A 19,491-nucleotide genomic window follows, 5' to 3' on the forward strand; every position below is an offset into this window, starting at 1 on the left:
TTGCAGACTTAAAAATTACTTTTTCACACATCATTGAAAGACTACTAGACAAGAAGCTGCCTCCTTCCAGAGTAGTCCTGTGATGGGGAGATCTAATTGATAGATTCCAGGAAGTGAAATGATGCTTCTTGCTTTTGTGGTCATTTTGTCTAGATTATGGGAGAGCAGAGATGGTAAAAACTTGAGGAGCTCTTGGCCATGCTAATCTTACTTCTCTAAACTCAGTGAGACCAAAGAGGAAGGCCTATTCCTGGACCTGCTCTACCACAGGGACCTGCTCTACCACAGGGACCTGCTCTATCACAGGGACCTGCTCTACCACAGGGACCTGCTCTACCACAGGGACCTGCTCTACCACAGATGCGGACATTGTGTACTACGGAGTGGTTTCACTCTTAGGATACCTGGCATGTAGGGTCTTCCCATTAGTGGTTTAGAGGACTCTAGAGAGCCTGGGTCAGCTACAGTCTCTCTTGTCAGTGTCTGCCAGTAGACTGCATTGTTACCAGACTTGATGCCTTGTCTTTTGTATTTGCATGGAACCTATACATGTACTTGTTGCATGGTGACCTTTGCAGAGACTCTCTTGGATGTCACAGGGCTCACACTCCAGAGATAGCTGAATGCTCATCCAGCTTCATCATTCTAACTTCTTAACTTCTAGTTTGCTCAAAACAACAACAATAAAGGCCCAGCAACGAGTTTTAAAGCATGCTGAGTACGAATGGAACATTTTGACATATAAAGTGACTCCTTTCCTGGATTGAATACAACTATACCTTTTATGGTACCGGTGGCTCTTGGGGATCAATAAAAATGTTTGTGGTTAATGTTTGACTAGAGGGGAAGGGAGAGGCTCGAGGAACAGAGCAGGTAGAGGAAGTGTTTCCTGGGGTTCTCTAGTTGCAGCAAGTGTCTCTACAGCTGAATGGAAGACGACAACTTCTAAGCAGCATTTTCTTACTTGCAGAAAGGTAAGGAGGATCGTCCTCACCATTGTTTCCGTCACATCTATTTTAAGAATGATAAGTTAGGTGGTGGGTGGGAGTGGGGGGAGACTTAATAAGGGCTGGATAAATGTATTCCTCAAGGTGCAGTGCTACACCTAGAAAAGGTTCTTGTGCCTGGTGTCACTAGCTTTGGTGGAGGACACAGTTTCTTCATCTAACAGTTCCTTTTCATGAGTCTGTATTGCAGACATTCACTGGATGAAGTAGCTCTGACTGAACTGAGCCTAGAGTGGAACTAATGAATCACTGGGTTCTCTGAAGTGTAAAAGAGTATTAATAACCATTGTTTGTAATTAGTATCTAAAACTAGTATGACAACACCCCAAAACTCTTACATTGCTGAACCTGGTTTAGACTCTTAGTCTCATAAACTGCAATGTCACTCAGATGTCTTTGAAGATTGTCTGCTTTTCAGAGAAGACAAATTCAGTGGCTGCTTCTTAGGATTGATGGGAAGGGATGGCACAGAGGAGAAAGAAGACGTTTAAAGAAAGTTCTAGAATATGAATTGAAGGGAAAGAACCAGTCCTGCCACACTGTTGGGAAAGGATGGCTGGTGTGTGTGTGTGTGTGTGTGTGTGTGTGTGTGTGTGTGTGTGTGAGAGAGAGAGAGAGAGAGAGAGAGAGAGAGAGAGAGAGAGAGAGAGAGAGAGAGAGAGAGAGGGAGAGTCTTTGCTCATGAGGGATTCTTGGGATGTCATGTGTCACTTGGAATCTTTGTGGTTTTGGTCATTGCCTGTGTTTCTTGATTACAGGTGACTTTATAGGGATGAAGCAGAGGCTCCCCAGAGTAGGGTGTGCCAAGCAGACTGTTTGGGCAATGCCTCTCTGATACTTTTCTGTCTTTATTTTTCCATAAGAATGTAAGTTCAAACAAGGCATTGTTTAAAAGAACAGAGTATACATTCAGATGACTAGAAAGTCAGGCAACGTTGAGGCTTTCTAAAGAAATAAAAGGAATCCTTTTCCTGGGAGTCTACAGTTGACTGTGGGACATACACTTTATGAGTCTTTAGGGTTGGTCAGTTGGGTTGGGCCAGTTTCATCATTGATTGGCTGGAGCATATGAAGCAGAGTACTTATGCCCTCTGAACCCTAATCTTTTCCATTTAGATAACAGATAACCTGCCTAAATGGGGATCGTGAGAAGTAAATGCATAGGCGAAGTGCTTGCTGCAATGGTAGACACTAAGTGAACATTGGTTTATTTTCCAGGAGAAAGTCCAGGTAACTGAGCCAGATCAAGTTGAGGTGTGGTTGTTTGCTCTGTAGGGGAAAAAAGACAAAAGTAGTAATGCCACAGGAAAAAAGACTTTTTAGATGGGACTCACTATGTAGTGCAGGCTACCGTTGAGCTTGTGATTCTCCTGCATGCTGGGATTATAGGCGAGTAACACCACACCCTTCTAGAAAGATCTTCCTACATTGAGCACACACACACATACACACACACAAAGTTATGCTAAAAACATGGGATCTGACATAATAAGAATGATAAAGTGATTGGGTTCTGATAGATATCACTCAAAGGTCAAAAGTTCCTCAAGTGGCTCTCATGTAAGCTTTGAGGTTTGAAGATTACTCAGAAAAGCCCTGAAGGAAGTTATTGCTGTAGAAGATGAACATTACATGTGCAGTAATTTCTTTCTCTTACAAAAGTCAAACCCATGTCCTACTGTCAAAGGAGGGATCTAGAAAGAAAACATACTCCACTTCAACGTTGAAAGAGGTAACTCTGGGAAACAATGCTGACCATTGTTTTGTTCTACAAAAAAAATCAAAATGAAACAAAACAAAACAAGATGCACATAGGAGTAGAAATATTTGTTGATTTGTTAGTATAAAATTGTATTCATTCAGAAATCTCTGGTGTTTAATTTAGAATGGGTTTAGCTTTCCTGTGGTCTACTCATTGAGTAGCTAAGCAAGGAAAGATGTAGAGAATTTTCTTGGGGGTAGATATATTTGCTATTTGTAAGTTGTGAGAATGAACGGGAATATTTACTTCATTTTGAGCTATATCAACTTAACACAATCAGATAGTTACCAAGTAGTTCAAATATTAAATACATTAAAACAGATATTTTTCATGTAAGCAATCTATAACAGACTAAGTTATGCTTGGTAGTGGTGAAAGCAAACCTTAATTCTTCTTAAAAATATTCTGTAATGATGACAATTTGAATTCTATTCAAGATACCCAGATTCAATACTTTCTTACCATATTGAAAAGATTATGACTTACAGGTATTTTTTTTCTCTGATGCTAGGGATTAAATCCAGGGCCACATACAGAGTAGGCAAGTGCTGCCTGCAGTTCTTGAGAGAAGGGAATCAGAATGCTAGATGTGTGTTTTGGAAGATGTTTAAAGATGAGCATGCTCCTCCTGTGCATGCTGGTTAGCATGTGGCTCCTTCTTGGATCTTTACATTCAATCAGGAAAACCTTTCCTTAACTTCCCTGAGTTTAGTTTCCTGCCTTGCATGATAACTAGATCCACATTGCAGGATTGTAGTATTTAAATGAATGGATTTTCCAAAGTGCATTGAATAAATACAAACTTTAAAAGATATTTGAGTCATTATAAACCTTCTAAGGTTAGGTACCCTTCATTAGACAGAATTAAGTTAAATTCGGTTTTGCTTCCTCCCCTCTGCATAGTCATCAGTTAAGATTTAATGACTGGAGGGAGACTGCTAACCTCCTGCACTTGAGCATGACTATGTGTTTTCTTGCCTCAAGGTCATCTTGCAAATTAACTAGTACAATAGCAATAGCAAATGGTGTCTTTTTTTTTTTTACACCCTTTAATGTCTTGGTTTTGTCATATAGAATGGAATTTAGAATTATCTCCTAATGAATTTTGTAGGTTGGCATGTGTGATTTTTATGCTTCACCCACGTGAAGAAATGCTGTTTAATACAAAAGAAACCTTCATAAAAAATAAATCCATCTTTTATGAGGAATAGCAATCCCTACCTCTGTCTTTAGGTCACAGAGGACACTCATGGCAGTGGTCAACTATATATGGAGTACTTCTGCACCCCTCCCAGTTCATCTGGGTTGCAACCTGCTCCCACTAGGGGAAGCAGGGCTAACTCCCATCTCCTGGAGTAAGATAGGCGAGAAGCACATTGCTGTGCACAGATCGAAGTTCCCATCCTTCTGATGACTTGGGGCACCTTTCCTTTTGGGACTAGAGTATTAGATACTTTCTCCAATATCTACTGTCCTGTTGCTGTGATAACATATCAAGACAGCTTAGAAGGAAGTGTTTATGGTTTTGGGAGGGGGGATTCCATACTGGGAGGGTGTAGGTGGGACTTGGCAGCAGGCAGTAGGCATGGTGGCAGGAACAAGAATCTGAAAGATTACATCTTCAACTGCAACAAGAGCAGAGAGTCAACTAGAAGTAGGACAAGTCTGTGAACCTCCAAGGCACACCCTGAGTGATTTACTTCCTCCCTCAAGGCTGTACCAACTGGGGATCAAGAGTTCAAATACCCAAACCTCTGAGTTTCTCATTCAAGCCACCACAACTACTATGTCCCATGAGCCTTTGAGTGGAATCCTTTTCTTCTCAGCTGGCCCAATCCTTGTCTAGTTTGTGGGTATGCTGGGTGAAAAGGAAGCCAGCATGGAGACAGTGATAATGTTCCTCAAAATATTCCCAAGAGCTCTATTTCTTCCTTTAATAAATGCAATTGCATTAGTAATTACTGCTGTAATTAGTCTTATAAGTTTACATCATTTTTAACTTCTCCAGGGATCTATCCTCTTGTGAATTCATATATCCCATCATGAACCTGCTGATAATATAATCACCTCCTGTTTTGGATACCTAGACCCAGATTCTCACATTCAGAGACCAGTTTATCCATACTGTGAAGTTTAGTGAGACCATAAAGCTTGTGTTTTTGTGGGGTCTGGGGTAGATGTGGGGGTGTCTGCTCCCCTTTCTTCCTCTTTCCTTCTTTTCTTTTCCTTCAGCTCTAAGCACACCACACTGGCGCTTCCCACCTCAGGAGCCATCAGTCCTCAGTGTGAGGCAACAGACCTCATTTTATGCCTGGGTGCTTGTTTCTAGCTCATTAACAGTGGCCTTAATTGGGTGGCTAATTTGTCAAGGGTGCAAATTGGTCAGCCCCTACTTACATGAAGTAATTGGTGCCAGTGATTTGTGAGCCAGAACAGAAAGATGGGCTTGGGTGACCTCAGCATGGCTTGGTGAACAATGGTGTGAGCCAGCTTTAATCTGATCTTTATTCATATCTAGCCGTGCCTTAGAATTTATGCTGCTCCTAGCAATATACAATGTAGCTGTAAAACAAATGACACTCAGGCTAAGCCGCACTGTTTGGTCCTGATGGTGTTATGAGTTTAGTCACATCCTCTCCTGCCCACATCACCCTGTGATAAAACAGTTTTGTGTCCTTATCCCACACCTTCCTTGCTATTGCATGGCTCATTCCTCAGTGTTGAATGAGTTATTAAAACCATTGGTGACACTCTCTTCACTCAAAAACCCAAATGAAAAGGTCTAGAGGTGACTGACCTTATTTATGATTTGCCTAGCATTTAGCTTTTCTGTGTGAGCGTGTGTGTGTGTGTGTGTGTGTGATGTTTGCATGTTGAGTTTCTTTAGGTTTGGACCTAGAAAGTCCCTGTAATTACTCAGAGGAAGTAGAAAATGACAAGCATGTCTTCAACGGTGGAAAACAAATGTTAGAAGCATTAGAGCCCATCAAGAGAATTGCTCATGCTTCTTCTTCCAGTGTCACTTTGGGGATGACATAATATGTATAATAACAGATTGCCATCATGAAGTCTCCTTTGAGGCCACCCCTGTCCTAGGATGGCAGCACCTTGTTCAATCAAAGTCAGGAATGAATGGCTGAAACAGAATTCACCATCTCATGGTTCTGGAGCTCAAGTCTAAGACCTAGGTGTCTGCAAGGTTCCTTCTGAGGTCCACGGAGAAAGTTCTGTTCCAGACCTCTCTTCTGGGCTTGCAGATGGCTGCCTTCATGATCAAGTGGCCTTCTTTCTTGTCTATGAATCTGTGTCCAAATTTCCCATTTTTATATAGACAGCAGCACCATCTTGGGGGGGGCATCCTGATGTCTTCATTTTAACCTCATTTTCTATGAAGAATCCAAAACAAAGTCACCATGTTGAGGAATTTGGGAGTTAGCGCTGTGACATGTGCACTTCGGAGGAAGATGCATCAACAGCTGAACACCTTGGGCTCAGCTAAAAGTCGGGAGACTCCTGGCTGAGGCTCACAGGGGATTCGAGGAAAGAACAATACACAAATATGTTCCATATGAGAACAAACTCTCTCAGACTGACACAGCTTTCGCCTTGGCATGCACAGTATGAGGCATGTGTGTTAGGGCAGGGTGAGTCACGTCCGTGTAAGAAAAGGAAGAGTAGCCATGAAGTAGAAGCTAAATCTTCCTAAATGTGTGAAGGATGTAATGGTGAAAGTGATACTTGCAGGCTAGAAGAGCCTGTGGCCTAGAGCACAGGCCTGGAAATGAACGTGGCAGTGTGACCTCAGCCAAGTCTCTTAAGCTCTTAGACTTCTGCCTTTTGATATTTTCATTTCAAACGTATGAGGTATCTGCTTCACAGAGTTCCTCTGAGACAAATCATAAGATCATTCATGTGTAAGTCTCAGAGCTGTGTGTCTTGTTTCCAGTGAGTGCCAACTGCCTTTGTGTTGTGATCTCCTACAGTGTGCAGGGCTGACTGTGACTACAGTGGATTACGGTAGACTCGGTGAAGGCACCTCCCCTAGAGAGTTCCACATTCAAGGTCAAGGTCCTGATAAGCCACCTGCTGGGTGAGGTGATTGAGGTCTTCTGTTCAAAACTCATTAGGAGCCCAGAGTCTTTGGTCTTTGTCACTGCAGGTGTCCTTGTCCTTTCAGAACTGTCTGAATTGGTCTTGGCTCCCGAGGGAGACCCTGACAATAGCAAAATTTTCAAGCAGATGGTTGGGTCAGACCTTCAGAGGAGATGCCCCTGAGTTATCTGAAAGTCGACTGACTAAGCTCTGACCAAGTGGTATCTCCAAGTTGTCCTGTGATGTGGATGTTGGGACTTTAGGCATGACCCAGGGTCTGATATCCACCTAGTGAGTCATGTTCCTGCAAAGAGGAAGTCAAAGCAAGACCTGTCTGAGAGAACAAAGTTCTCAGACATAATTCTATCCTTGGTGTAGTTTGCTCTGAATCATTTGGGGAAAGGCTTCAACTCGCTGTTCCATTTGCCTGTTTGGAGACTGCTTAGGGGTTGTTACTGGAGGAGTGGGGCTGTCAGAAAGTGGGCTGTGAAAGGAGATATCCAGGTGTTTAAAGTTCTGACTGAGAAAGCACAGATTGCAGGATGACACACCCTGTCCCGGTATTAATCCTCGACTCTCGTAGCTCTCAAAGGAGGACACCCTCATTGCCTGGTGACCGGGACCAGAAGTCAAGGCAGACACCTGACCCCAACCAATCAGTCTCCAGATTCCATGCTTCTTACAACTTCATAGTGTGGAGATTGTCCTCAAATATGTCATGACACTCCTTACAAAGATGTAGCAAGTGGTTCTGTTTCTCACAAAAAACAGTCCTGTGAGAGGTAATACTACATGCAAATGACAAATAGGTGATTTTTTGATCACCATCTGTTTTAACTCCCTGACAATAAGAAATTTTATTAATGTTGATTCTTTTTCTGTCATTCAATTTGTATTTATTTGCAAGATTCAAGAGTTCAAAAAGGGAAACATGTCAGTTCAGTGAAAGAGGACATATTCCAACTGTTTCTCAACCATTTATTGGAACAAAAATATTATGGCATTTAACAGAGAAATAACCCCGTCTATAAACTAAAATAAATGAATTGCTGTACTATGCATTAAGATTAGGCTTTAAATCTCAAATTAGTGAATGGTTATATTTATGAGAGTAATATTTATTCTGAAAGCTTATAGATGAGAACAGATTAATAGGCTTTCCATGCTAGACAATGATGAATGCTGTAGAATTCAACAAACATCTGTTGAGATCTTAATATATGTGAGCTATGGTATGAGGCACTCTGGGAGATTAAAAAAGTAACAAGAGCTCTACTGCACAGGATTTTATGTTTTAGTAGAGGCAACAACACCAATAAATAAAGCATAGATAAAACAGTCCATCAAGTAGTGATAAATAAGAACAGGAAGTCCAAAAGGAGGAGGCCCCTATCTGGAGTCAAGGATGATTCCCTGAAGGAGGTCTGCCATGGCAGACCCATTCTCCTTGCTTGGGGAGTTCCTAGCATCCTATTTAAGAAGTCTGACTCAGCATCTGTAAGGGAATGAGAGAGCTGGACCATCTCCCCGTGATGGCGAGAAGCCGAGGAAGAGCCTGGAAGGAGCCCACGACCAGACTTTGTTAAGCAAATTCCTGCTGCTTATTGTCTGTGCCCCAGGCCTGTGGCAGGTGGGGAGCAGCGCGTGCAGGACACAGATCCAGAGATCTGGGCAAAGTGCACAGTGGCCAGGGTGTGGGGAGGGAGTGGTAGATAAGCCTGAGAGAGCTGGCATAGCTTGTGAAGATCCTGGATGGGGGGAATTTGAGACCTGGGACCCAAGGCCTCCCTCAGGGCTGTTGTATCAAGAAACTGTAGGTTGATGACTGGTCATGCGGATTTTGCTCATGTTTAAAAGGTAAACTGAAGAGTACACGTCCCTCAGTATTCATGAGGGTCCCTTTGATGTCTAGGGCATCTACACATACCAGATCCAGGCCCTTAGGTAAAAGGGTGTGACACTGCATGTAAACCACCCACCTTTTCCTGTACACCCTAATCAGTTGATATTACCTAAATGCATAGTCGGTTTTAATTTAAAAATAATTAACTTTTAAGTTTAGCTCCAGCTAATTTCCTTTCCCCTTCCTGTTGGTCTTCTTGACTCTATTATTTTGCTCTATTGCCTACATCCTTTGACATCTCTTCCTTTCCTCCCTTGCCTTTCTCATTTCACGACTTGCACGCAAAAATACATGAGCATATACATATCTCCATAGTTGTTTTTTGTTTCATTTTGTTCTTTTGAGACAGGGTTTCTCTGTGTATCCTTGGCTGTCCTGGAACTCTCTCTGAATACCAGGCTGGCCTTGAACTCACAGAGATCTGCCTGCCTCTGCCTCCCCAGTACTGGGACTAAAGGAGTCATCACCACCGTCCAGTATATTTTTAAGACTAGGTTTTCCATATAAGAGAAAACGTGCAGCATTTGACTTCCAAGTCTGCTGTACTTGGCTTGACATAATGATTTCTAGTCACCCATTCATGGCAATCTTATTTTTCAGTACCACACTTTCCTTCTGGGATATCTCACCAACCTGAATGCCTCATTCGTTGTAGACAACACAGGAATCATTGTCATATTGTCCTGCTTTGGAAGTGATAAGAAATCAACTTCCTTATGTGTTTAGTGCCCCCATCTACCTCCAATATTTTTTATCTGTGGCTAGTTAGTTGAACCTGTAGATTAGGAATTTGTGGATATGTGTGGCTGCTTGTATTTCCTCTCACACTATTCTAGAATATGGAAGACCCATAATTTGTTTCAATGTTTCCCCAAATCAAATAAGCAGTCCTCAATAGTTAAAAAAATGTCTTTTTTTTTTTTGGTTTTTCGAGACAGGGTTTCTCTGTATTGTTTTGGAGGTTGTCCTGGAACTAGCTCTGTAGACCAGGCTGGCCTCGAACTCACAGAGATTCACCTGCCTCTGCCTCCCGAGTGCTGGGATTAAAGGCGTGCACCACCAACGCCTGGCAAAAAAAACATGTCTTGTTTGTATTTAATTATAATGAGTTTAATCTAAAATATTTGGCATGTCTACCAAACTTATTCTGTTACAAAACTAAATTTTAAATAGTCAAGGAACTAATGAATCTAAGAGTCCAGTAGGACTATAATACTAGCTTTTTCTAAGAGTGGGTTGTTTAATTTAGATGGTGTGTGGAAACTGTACACTATAAATGTCTCCACCTATGTGGCTATGCCTGTGTCTATCTTTGTCACTGTCACATCATGTCAATGTAGAAGAAGGAACGGGAAGAAGTTTTGGAGTTAGGAGTTCACCTGCCTTGTGAGATGCCCACCCAGGCCACCTCTTACCCAAGGGGCTTTAGGCAAATTGTTCAACTTTGAGTTGGACAATCCCATGACAGCTCAGCAATCCCTTGTTATCCCTTACTTTATGCCTGCTATTATATAACCACTAGGAATTTTCCTCATGAGGAAACTGGGGGACAGAGCAGTGAAACTGTTTGCTTATGGTTGAAATAGAGCAGCAACTTGGGCAGCCTGGCTCTGTCACCATCTATCCCACTCCATGCTGACTTCCAGGCTTTCCAACCACGAGGTCAGAAGGTGATGACACAAGCTGCTTTTATCTCCCAGGGCTTTTGTGAGGCTAAACTGGAATAGCATGTTTCTCTTCTCCAGGGCATTTAAGTTTTATAACGATTAAAACTTTTCTATGCTGTTGATATTAGTAATATATGTTCAGTGTAGAAAACCTTAAAAAAAAGGACAGGATGAACTAACCCGGCATTATCCATAATTCCCAGGTATTATGATAATCTGACTTGGAACTTCAGTGAAATGAATGCATGTTGGTTCCTTGTTTGTTCTTTTAAATTTTATTTATTTTGACTTTGATATTATAATAGGCAGCCGTGCTCCCTTGCAGGCCAAGTGGGAATTTTATTTACATACTGGAATCAGCTAGTCATGACACATGACAGGGTGGGGAAATAGTATGCATTCTTTCGGAGCAATCCAAAGCCCAGGCTGTAATAATATTCAGAAGACCAAAGAGGCAGCTGGCAAGGTCTCCGAGGGTTGTCAACAGTCTTGGCTTCCCTGCACTTGAGGAATCTCATGCATTTGCAGCATTGAACCATGGAAATTCTCTGACCTAGCTATCCTGACATCTCCTCATCTGTGGGAAAGAATGAAAATCATAAAGCAAACACAGAGCAAAAATGAGTGAGGGAGATAATGTTATGCCAATGATATAAGACACTCAAATGAAGTGAGACAATTACAGAAATGAAATTACTGCACCCATTTGGAGACATTGACTGGCCCATTGCTATCGATGGAGATAGAGAAGCTTCTGGAAGATTGGCAGTTCCACACTGGGAAGAGTTGGCCTCTAAGGATCCTATCATCCAAAGATTCTGACTGTTGGAAAGATGTGATTTAACAGTTTGATATCTAATCCCCTTTATCTCTGGTTCACTCACAGGAGTCCAAGTGAAGATAGCAAGATGGCCTCCACCTGGCTTCGCTCTCTGTGTCTTCTCACACTTTATTTGGTAAGCACGAAGGGAGTTTGTAGATTTTCTGACATCTTTCTACTCCATACCATGGAAAGAATGACTGTCATCACTTTTTTTTTCTTTTAAGGTAGCCTATCAAAATTAAGTCGTCATAGAGAATGGATATGCTGTGTTCTCATGTGTTGTATCTAAGGAAGTGACTACAAGCCCCACGGTTGCCCATCAGCTGAAGGGGACGCATTATCCTTAGTTCAAAGGAGGCAATAAACCATGTAATGGGCAAGGCTTAGCTAGATGTTTGTGGTTTATTTTTATGATACTGAGGCCCAAGCCAGGCCCTTGTACACAGACAAGTGTTATACCACTGAGCTACAGCCCTGAGTTTAAACTTTACCTACCCTTCACCTGCAGCCTCGGGCTGAAGAGAAGAATTGCAGTGATGTCTATTAGTCTCTGTCACTTAATCTTAACTTCAAAGAAACCATGAAAGCCAGCCACAAAAGCACAAGAAATGATTTTTTCCCTGTTTTTACCTTTGTATACTCTGCATTTTTATTTTCATAAGTGGCTCGGAGGTTCCTAATTAAATTTGTCTGTGTTGTTGCTACTGTCTGTCAGGCCTTGAGCATGGAACTGAAAAGAAACTGGGCTTTAGCTGCTGAGCTTTGCTCCACAGCGGGTACCATCCCTGCTTTACTCACAAGGCCCCTGAGGTGCAGAAGGCTGCCCAAAGTGTCACTGTCTGAGGAACCAAGATTTCAGAAGTAGTTTTGATTTTTTCCACAAAAGCAAGTGTTTAGATTGTTTCACCTAAAATCTTCTTTTTTCTAGTATTTCAAACCAATACACCAAATTTTAAGTCCTCAAAAGCCTCATGGGGTCTGTATAGCTTAATTTTAAATGTTTTTATTCCCATACATTGCACAGAATAATACATACATTTTAATATGTGTACATACTACCTTTCCATCACTTCCCCATGCCTAATTTTTTCTTTTACATTGTGAAATAGAACCAAACCAAGCTTTCCAGACTCTCCTTCAAGGTTAGGTGGGGACTGCTGTTCAGTTCCTAGAACTTTCACAGCCTGGGGGCTGTATGAGGACCATACCAACCATCCTCATTTGACCCTTATTCTTCCTAGCTTTTCAAACATCCTTTTCTACCTATATTATCATGACAGTAAAGTCTGAGCCAGGTTCAAATTTGAGGCTGCCACTTGCCCATGATAGGAAATGGACTGAGTCACTTTAGACTTTAAACCTCAGTTTTCTGTCCTTTGGGATGGGTTTAATCTTAGCATTTGACTTATAGGAGCTTTTGGATCAAGGAAGAGCACAGCCTAAGCCCGGAATAGATAAGAGCCATGAGTACCACGACATTTCAAATGTCCAGCATCTATAACTACATGGACCCTGACCTCCATGGTGAAGGTGGTTATTTTAGCTGGCTTTGCAGCCTCAGCACCTAGCACAGAGCTAGGAGGTGGGGTAGCAATGGATTGCAGGGTTTATGAATTAGGAGTAGCGTTGAGATCTGAGAGAGAATGTCACTTGGTTGCAATACTTTGTGATGGTGCCTCTGGATGAAGGCTGATTCGTCTTCTTGCCACTCCCACCACGCCGTCCATCTCAGCTCCGGCGGTGTGGTTGGGTGACTCACAGTGCACACATTCAATTTGAAATCTTTATAGCCCCAATAGTCCTATTAATGGGAGGGAAGGCAGATTTGCTGCTCCGATATGAGGATGCAACTTTGAACCCTGGAACTGCCTCTCCTTCCCTGCAGTGTGCTGGCTCATCTGTGTGCGGAGAGTGAAACCTTGCTTGTGAGGTCTGTGGCCTGATGAGGTTTCCACTGGTGAGGGTAATTGCAAGGCTGATTGCTTGCTGGGTGGTCTCAGAGTCAAGCCTTGGAGCGTGGGGCAGAGCCGCAGAAAAATGCTGCCCTTGTCTTAGCCCCCGCTATAGTGACACTGGACACCTATGTCCTCCTGCCTCACCTCTCATAAGTAATGGAGCTGGAGAAGCCTCGAGAAGGAGGAAGGAAAGAGTCACAATGGAAGGCAATCTCAGAGAGGAGGAGGCAGCTAAAAGTCTAGAAAATTATTGTGGAAGTTAAAAATGCTTTCAGCTGCAAATAACAGGAAATTGGGTTTTGGAGCAACTTATATAAATGGAGGGTTATTTCTCATGGGTAACAGGAAGTCCAAGAACGAATTCAGGGCAGGGTCAACCATACCATTGGAGGCAGGAATGCTTTTCTCTTCGGACCACTATCGTTTTAGCTGGTTCATCTCCCCACAGCTCAGGGTGACTGCTCCAGTTGCAGATACAAAGCCAATCGCCTCTCGGAGAACCACAAGGAAGGGTGAAAATGCCAGTGTCACACCTGTCCTTTCCCATCAGGAAACAAAGGCCTGGCCTCTTCATCTCCCTCCCCACCTCCCCATTCCTGTCATAAACAAGAAGTATGTGACTCAGTTTCCGTCTGCAAGGGAGCAAGGGAGGGAACCCTTAACTTTCCTACCTCTGTGTGGGAGGCAGCAGAGAGACCGGCAGAGGCCGGAAGCCACACTGAGGGAGTGAAGGCCGAATGGAACGCCTTCTGTTTGCGTTTGCTGTTGTCTCTATCAGACAAGCAGTGTCAGTCAAGATCCCGTGCTGAGATGCAGTTTAGGACGTTCCCTGTCCCTTGGCCTCTGGCTGTTTGGATTATCCCCAGGCGGGAGTAGCTTGGTGCCAAGAATGCACTGGTTCTCCCCGAAGAAGGGGAAACAAAGTTTGGCATTAGAGAGTCTGACTCTACCTTGACCCAGCTTGCCCTGCCACACTCTGGAGGAAGGAGAACACGCCAGCAGCCCGAATATGGCACTGAACTCTGGTGTTGGGTGTGAGGCTGGATGCCTCTGCACCCGCTCTATGCTGCCCCATCTCCCTTCAGGAGCTGTAGTAAGGGACAGTAGTGATGGCAGCCATTGGCTGTGGACTAATCTCAGTGGGAGCCACACCTTCAGGCACCTCCCTACTCCAGCCACCTTCCCTTCCAACACTTTTTCACCTCCTGTGGGCAATGATGCCTACGGGTTGAGAAGGCTGGTTCCGGAGTTGCAAGTTCAAATCTGGCTTCTAGTTAGTCTGTGAACAAATAACTTTTCAGCACTTTGGTCTCAACAGGACTCACTGCACTATGCTTCCCCAGTAGGTAGGGTCATTGTCAGGATTAAATGTGTTTAGGACAAACTCCCATGAATACTAGCTTAGCAACTGTAAACTTTCCTTATCAGCCTGGCCCGGATTCCAGTGACCCCGGAGGCTGCTTAGATTTTTCTTTTAAGGTCTTTGGACTTTAGAGCCATGTAGGATCCCTGCTTGAAGTAAACACTTCATGATTTTATTATTTTTAAATGAACATAACATGCTATCAAATGTGAGCTTGCTTTAAGCTTTTCTTAATGCTGCAAGTTCCACTTTGACTAGAATTTACCATGCGACTGTGTGCTAAGGAACCATTACGCTAAGCTATCTACGTACCCCCCTAACACCTAAATGCACCTGTCCTTGAGGTGGCTGTAAACTTCATTCAAGATGCTGGGAATGGGGCACAATGTTGTCAGAGGATATTAGAAATGATTCCAAAAAGCTGATATAACCATGAATGATGTAGAAGGCAGAGTGTCTCCGGGAGGCCGCACATTTGTTAAGTTAGGTCAAAGCAATAGGTCCCTGCCTCTCACACCCATGTTTCACTGGGGTTTCATTCTTGGAGGTTTCCTTTGTAACACGGGAGTTGCGATTCTTCCCATGGGATGGCAGCTCTCATGGGTAAACGAGAAACAGCGATGTGAGGCTCATGGCAGTCAATGATGACAGGTAGGAGAGTCCCTTAATGAAACCAGACCGCTTTTTTTTAGCTCCACACATTGTTTCTGAAAGTCAAATAAAACCATGAGTGACATGCATACACTCACTTCAAGTGCTCATTTCTCTTTCTTTACCAACAGACATGTGGGTATGGCCAAGATGGGAAGTTCAGCGGTCCCCTGAAGCCCATGACGTTCTCTATTTTTGAAGGCCAAGAGCCCAGTCAAGTCATATTCCAGGTAAAGACGACTTTGATCTTGGCCATCTTGACTTCTGCAGTGGACCTTTGTTCCCAACTCTGCTGGACATTGGGCACTGACACAGACCTGGCAGTTCTTATCATCTGTGACTTTGGGAGCTGAGCTGCAGAGCTGGGTGGATGTAGACGGGGTTTCTCTGTGGCTTTGGAGCCTGTCCTGGAACTCCTTCTTGTAGACCAGACTGGTCTCGAACTCACAGAGATCCTTCTGCCTCTGCCTCCTGAGTGCTGGGATTAACGGTGTGGGCCACCAATGCCAGGCTGCTTCCTTAATTGTACCTGTGGCCAGTTCCTCTCACAGGGAGTTGGCGCTATGGGTTCTGCCTCTGCCGTGGGTTTAAAAAGTACTGATTTAGGAGCAGTGCTGGCCTCTTAACCATTAGGATATCTGCTCATCGTGACGGTTTTGTTTCATTTCCCGTTGCTGTGACAAATACCTTGACAAAGTCAACCCGAGGCAGAAAGGGTTTGTTTGGGTTCACAGTGCCAGAGAGGACATAGCCGCTCATGTCAGGGTAGACACAGCACAAGGATTGGGAGAATCCCATCACGTCACTCTGTAAGCAGGGAGGAAACAGGAAGTGGGCTCAGGCTCTCAAACTTCAAAGCCTCACTCTAGTGACCCAGTAACTTACTTCCTCCAGTGAGTTCTACTTTCTAAAAGTCCCATATACTTCCGAAACAGGACCACCATCATGTATTTGATACATGAGCCCATGGGCAGCATTTCACATACAAATAACAATGACCAACTATTGAGGGGGCGGCAAATGACTTAGAGGAGAACAGATTTTGACTCATGGTTTCAATCCGTGGTAACTTGGCTCCCTTTTTCTGGACCTGTGGCAAGGTAGGGCTGGTGGAGAGAAGCTGCTTGGCCTGTGGTGGCAGGAGGCAGAGACAGCAGGAAGGGTCCAGATAAGCTATGTACTCTAGAGGTACTCGCCCAATGTGACCCGTCCCTCTCGGTCCCCACTTCCTAAGCCCATTCAGCAAATGAACTCGTTAATGAGTTAGTTTACTAATGACGTTCACGCCCTTACAATGCAATCCTCTCAATAGCATCACCAGGCCTTTGACACATGAGCCTTTGGGGGCAGGTGATTCATAGTCAAGCCGTAATCCTGGGAGGTGATTAGGTGCCCATGAAAAGCAGCAGGGCTGGGGAGACAGCCACAGAAGCATGAGGACCCGAGTTTGGATCCTCAACACCCACATGTATAAAAAGCCAGACAAAGTGGCTCATACCTATAATGCCATCACTGGAGACGAGGAGGTAGGACAATCCCAGAGGTTTGCTAGTGTTGTCAAGTTAGTGAGTTCTACGTTCAGTGAGAGACTGTCCCAAGGCAGAAAGGCAGAGAGCAACGGACCCAGTGTTCTGCACTAGATTTCCTGTGTGTGCAGGGACATGTACACCATGCACACTCATGTACATGTACCACATACAACATACATCATTGAAACAATGTGAATTAGAGATATTCCTGATGTTGAACTCTTAACACCTCCCCACGAGAACATGCACACAAAACCATATACACATGCATACACCACACATGCACACAGCATTGAGGGTTAGCCTGAAGATGGAGTGAGGCACCTCAGCTCCCAGGCCACTGAATGCCCTGGGAATGCACCAGAAGGTCCAGGCAGAGCATTTTCTCTAGAGACTGAAAATACTCTTCTGTCTTCTCTTCCCACTGTAACCTGGGACAAACAGCAGTGACCTTGGGTGAGGATAGTCTGGCTCTGTGTTGTTCTCAAGGACACAGTGTTTTTACTCTCGAGCTGTTTTGCTCTCCTTCTGCCTCCTTGTAACAGAGTCAAGGAGGACAGCTCATTTCCTACAAGTCTTAGAGAACACTTGAAATAAGCATGCTGGAATCTGGGACAGGAGCCCTCCTTGTTCCCAGAATCCATGTTCAACAAGCTTAAACAGCATATGACAATTCACCAGTATCCTATACATCACAAAAGGGCTTGACTTACGTTTCTGGTCAGAAAGATCTTCGTCTGGCTGCAAGCAGGGGAAATGCAGACTAGGTGTCTCTAGTCCACAAGTCTTCCCCATTTTCTCTCCTGCCTGGGGGGGCACATTAGAGTCCCCCTAACGTTCTTCACTCATTTCCTATGCATACAATACTCTACAATCTGGTAAGACATTTACACACTAGACATTTTGCTCATTTTTTTCAGGTGAACCTAAGTTAGAAGAGGAACTAAAAGCAAACCCATGCATGGAAGATTCTGATGAGAGGCTGGCAGTCAGAGGGCAGGAGAAGAAAGAGTGATGAGTTTTCCTTAGTTTTGAAATTGACAAATAGCACTTTTATATTTTTTCATGCACAAATATATACATACATATATATACACACATTGAATTGATTACCATATGTATCAGCTCAAATATAATTTTTGTGATTAAAAACCATAAAAGCAAAATTGATTTTTTTTCAAGGAAGATGGTCGTGGATGAACAGGCAGGTTTCAGCATCCCTGAACTGAGGGAGAAGGTATGGAAGGAAGCAGTCACTGGGTCAGCAGGGGGTAGGTGGTAGAGGTGTTTAGCAAGAAGGTGATAGACGGTCCAGAGCTGAGGGTGGAACCCTGTGAGCATCAAATCTGCCGCCTTTTGACTCAGCGTAGACTAGGTTGGCCCTTCATTCTGTGTTCACTGGTAGGTACCCCTGGTGGCTTTTGGAAAGACATTCCCTACATAAGTTCATCAGTGAGTCTGATGAACACAGAAGGCTGAGGGGACAAGTGGAAGGGTCTTGGGTGACTGAAATAGTCCAGTGGGAAGCATAGGGCACTGCTTAAGTAAAGGCAAAAATGTTGGTGCTTCTTCAAATCCATCCACCGAGACTCTGTTCCCATGGGGTACTATCAATAGTTAGTTTTCCTGAAGCCTTTTTAAATGTTCATTTGTGTGTGAGTATGTACATGATGTGGGACAGGCCTGATGACCCAAGTTGATACCAGGAACCCATGTGAAGGTGGAGGAAAGAGTCAACTCCACAAAGTTACGCTTTGACAACCTGGTGTTGTTGCACGCTTATCTCCCCCCCACACACACAAATAACAAAATTAAAAAACATAATTCAGTGGTTTTCAGGGTGTCACAAAGCTACAGTACTATCACACTGTCAAATTTCAGGGTATTTCACCAGCATCAGGAGAAACCTTATGTCATGAGTAACAATTCTTCTTCAGCCCTTCTCTGCCTCAACTCCTGAAACCATGGATCAGCCTTCAGTCTCTACAGATTCACATATTTGGGGCCTTTCATGGAAACACAACCATGCTACCTATGGCCTCCTGTGCGTGACTTCTCTTCCATACCACAATGTTTTCAATGTATACTGAAGATACAGCATGTGTCTGAACTTCACTCTTTTGAGTGGCTGAATATTGCATGGTTGTTATATCATGTTTTGAATATTCACATATCAGTCAAACTTTTGGATGTTTTTTTACTTGCAACTGTAAAGGACAAGCTGCTATGGACAAACACTCATGTACAATTTTTTTTTGAGAACAACTTTTCTATTCTTTTGGAGAAACATCAAATTCCAGGGTCATCATTTTTTTCCATATATATATGTCTGTCTATCTATCTGTCTATCTGTCTATCTATCTATCTATCTATCTATCTATCTATCTATCTATCTATCCATCCTGATTATGGTCTCCCTTCTCTCTACTCCTCCTAGTTCCTCCCCACCTCCCCTCCCATACATCCACATCCTCTCTGTCTCTCATTAGAAAACAAACAGTTTGGCCAGGAGTTGGTGACCGACCCAAGGCTTTAATCCCATCACTCTGGAGGCAGAGGCAGGCAGATTTCTGTGAGTTCCAGGCCAACCTGGTCTACATAGTGAGTTCCAGGACAGCCAGGACTACACAGTGAAACCCAGTCTCAAAAAACCAAATAGATATAACAATAAGACAAAATAAGATAAAAAATACTAACACATCAGAATTGGAAAAAATAAACAGAAGGAAAAGAGCGCAA

General features: G+C 43.6%; 1 protein-coding gene across 1 annotated transcript in view; it reads left to right on the forward strand.

Annotated features, from left to right (window-relative positions):
• The first annotated feature begins 855 nt into the window (after positions 1 to 855).
• The window catches only part of Cdh17 (cadherin 17), a 62,684-nt gene continuing 44,048 nt past the window's right edge, over positions 856 to 19,491 (forward strand). Inside the window, exons 1-3 of the mRNA XM_005066193.4 lie at positions 856 to 974; positions 11,318 to 11,387; positions 15,355 to 15,453. Of these exons, the coding sequence (XP_005066250.1) occupies positions 11,340 to 11,387; positions 15,355 to 15,453 (147 nt within the window). The 5' untranslated portion in view covers positions 856 to 974; positions 11,318 to 11,339. The remainder of the gene's footprint in view (positions 975 to 11,317; positions 11,388 to 15,354; positions 15,454 to 19,491) is intronic.

Source organism: Mesocricetus auratus, unplaced genomic scaffold (genome assembly GCF_017639785.1).
Source record: "Mesocricetus auratus isolate SY011 unplaced genomic scaffold, BCM_Maur_2.0 Super-Scaffold_6730, whole genome shotgun sequence".
NCBI lineage: Eukaryota > Metazoa > Chordata > Mammalia > Rodentia > Cricetidae > Mesocricetus > Mesocricetus auratus.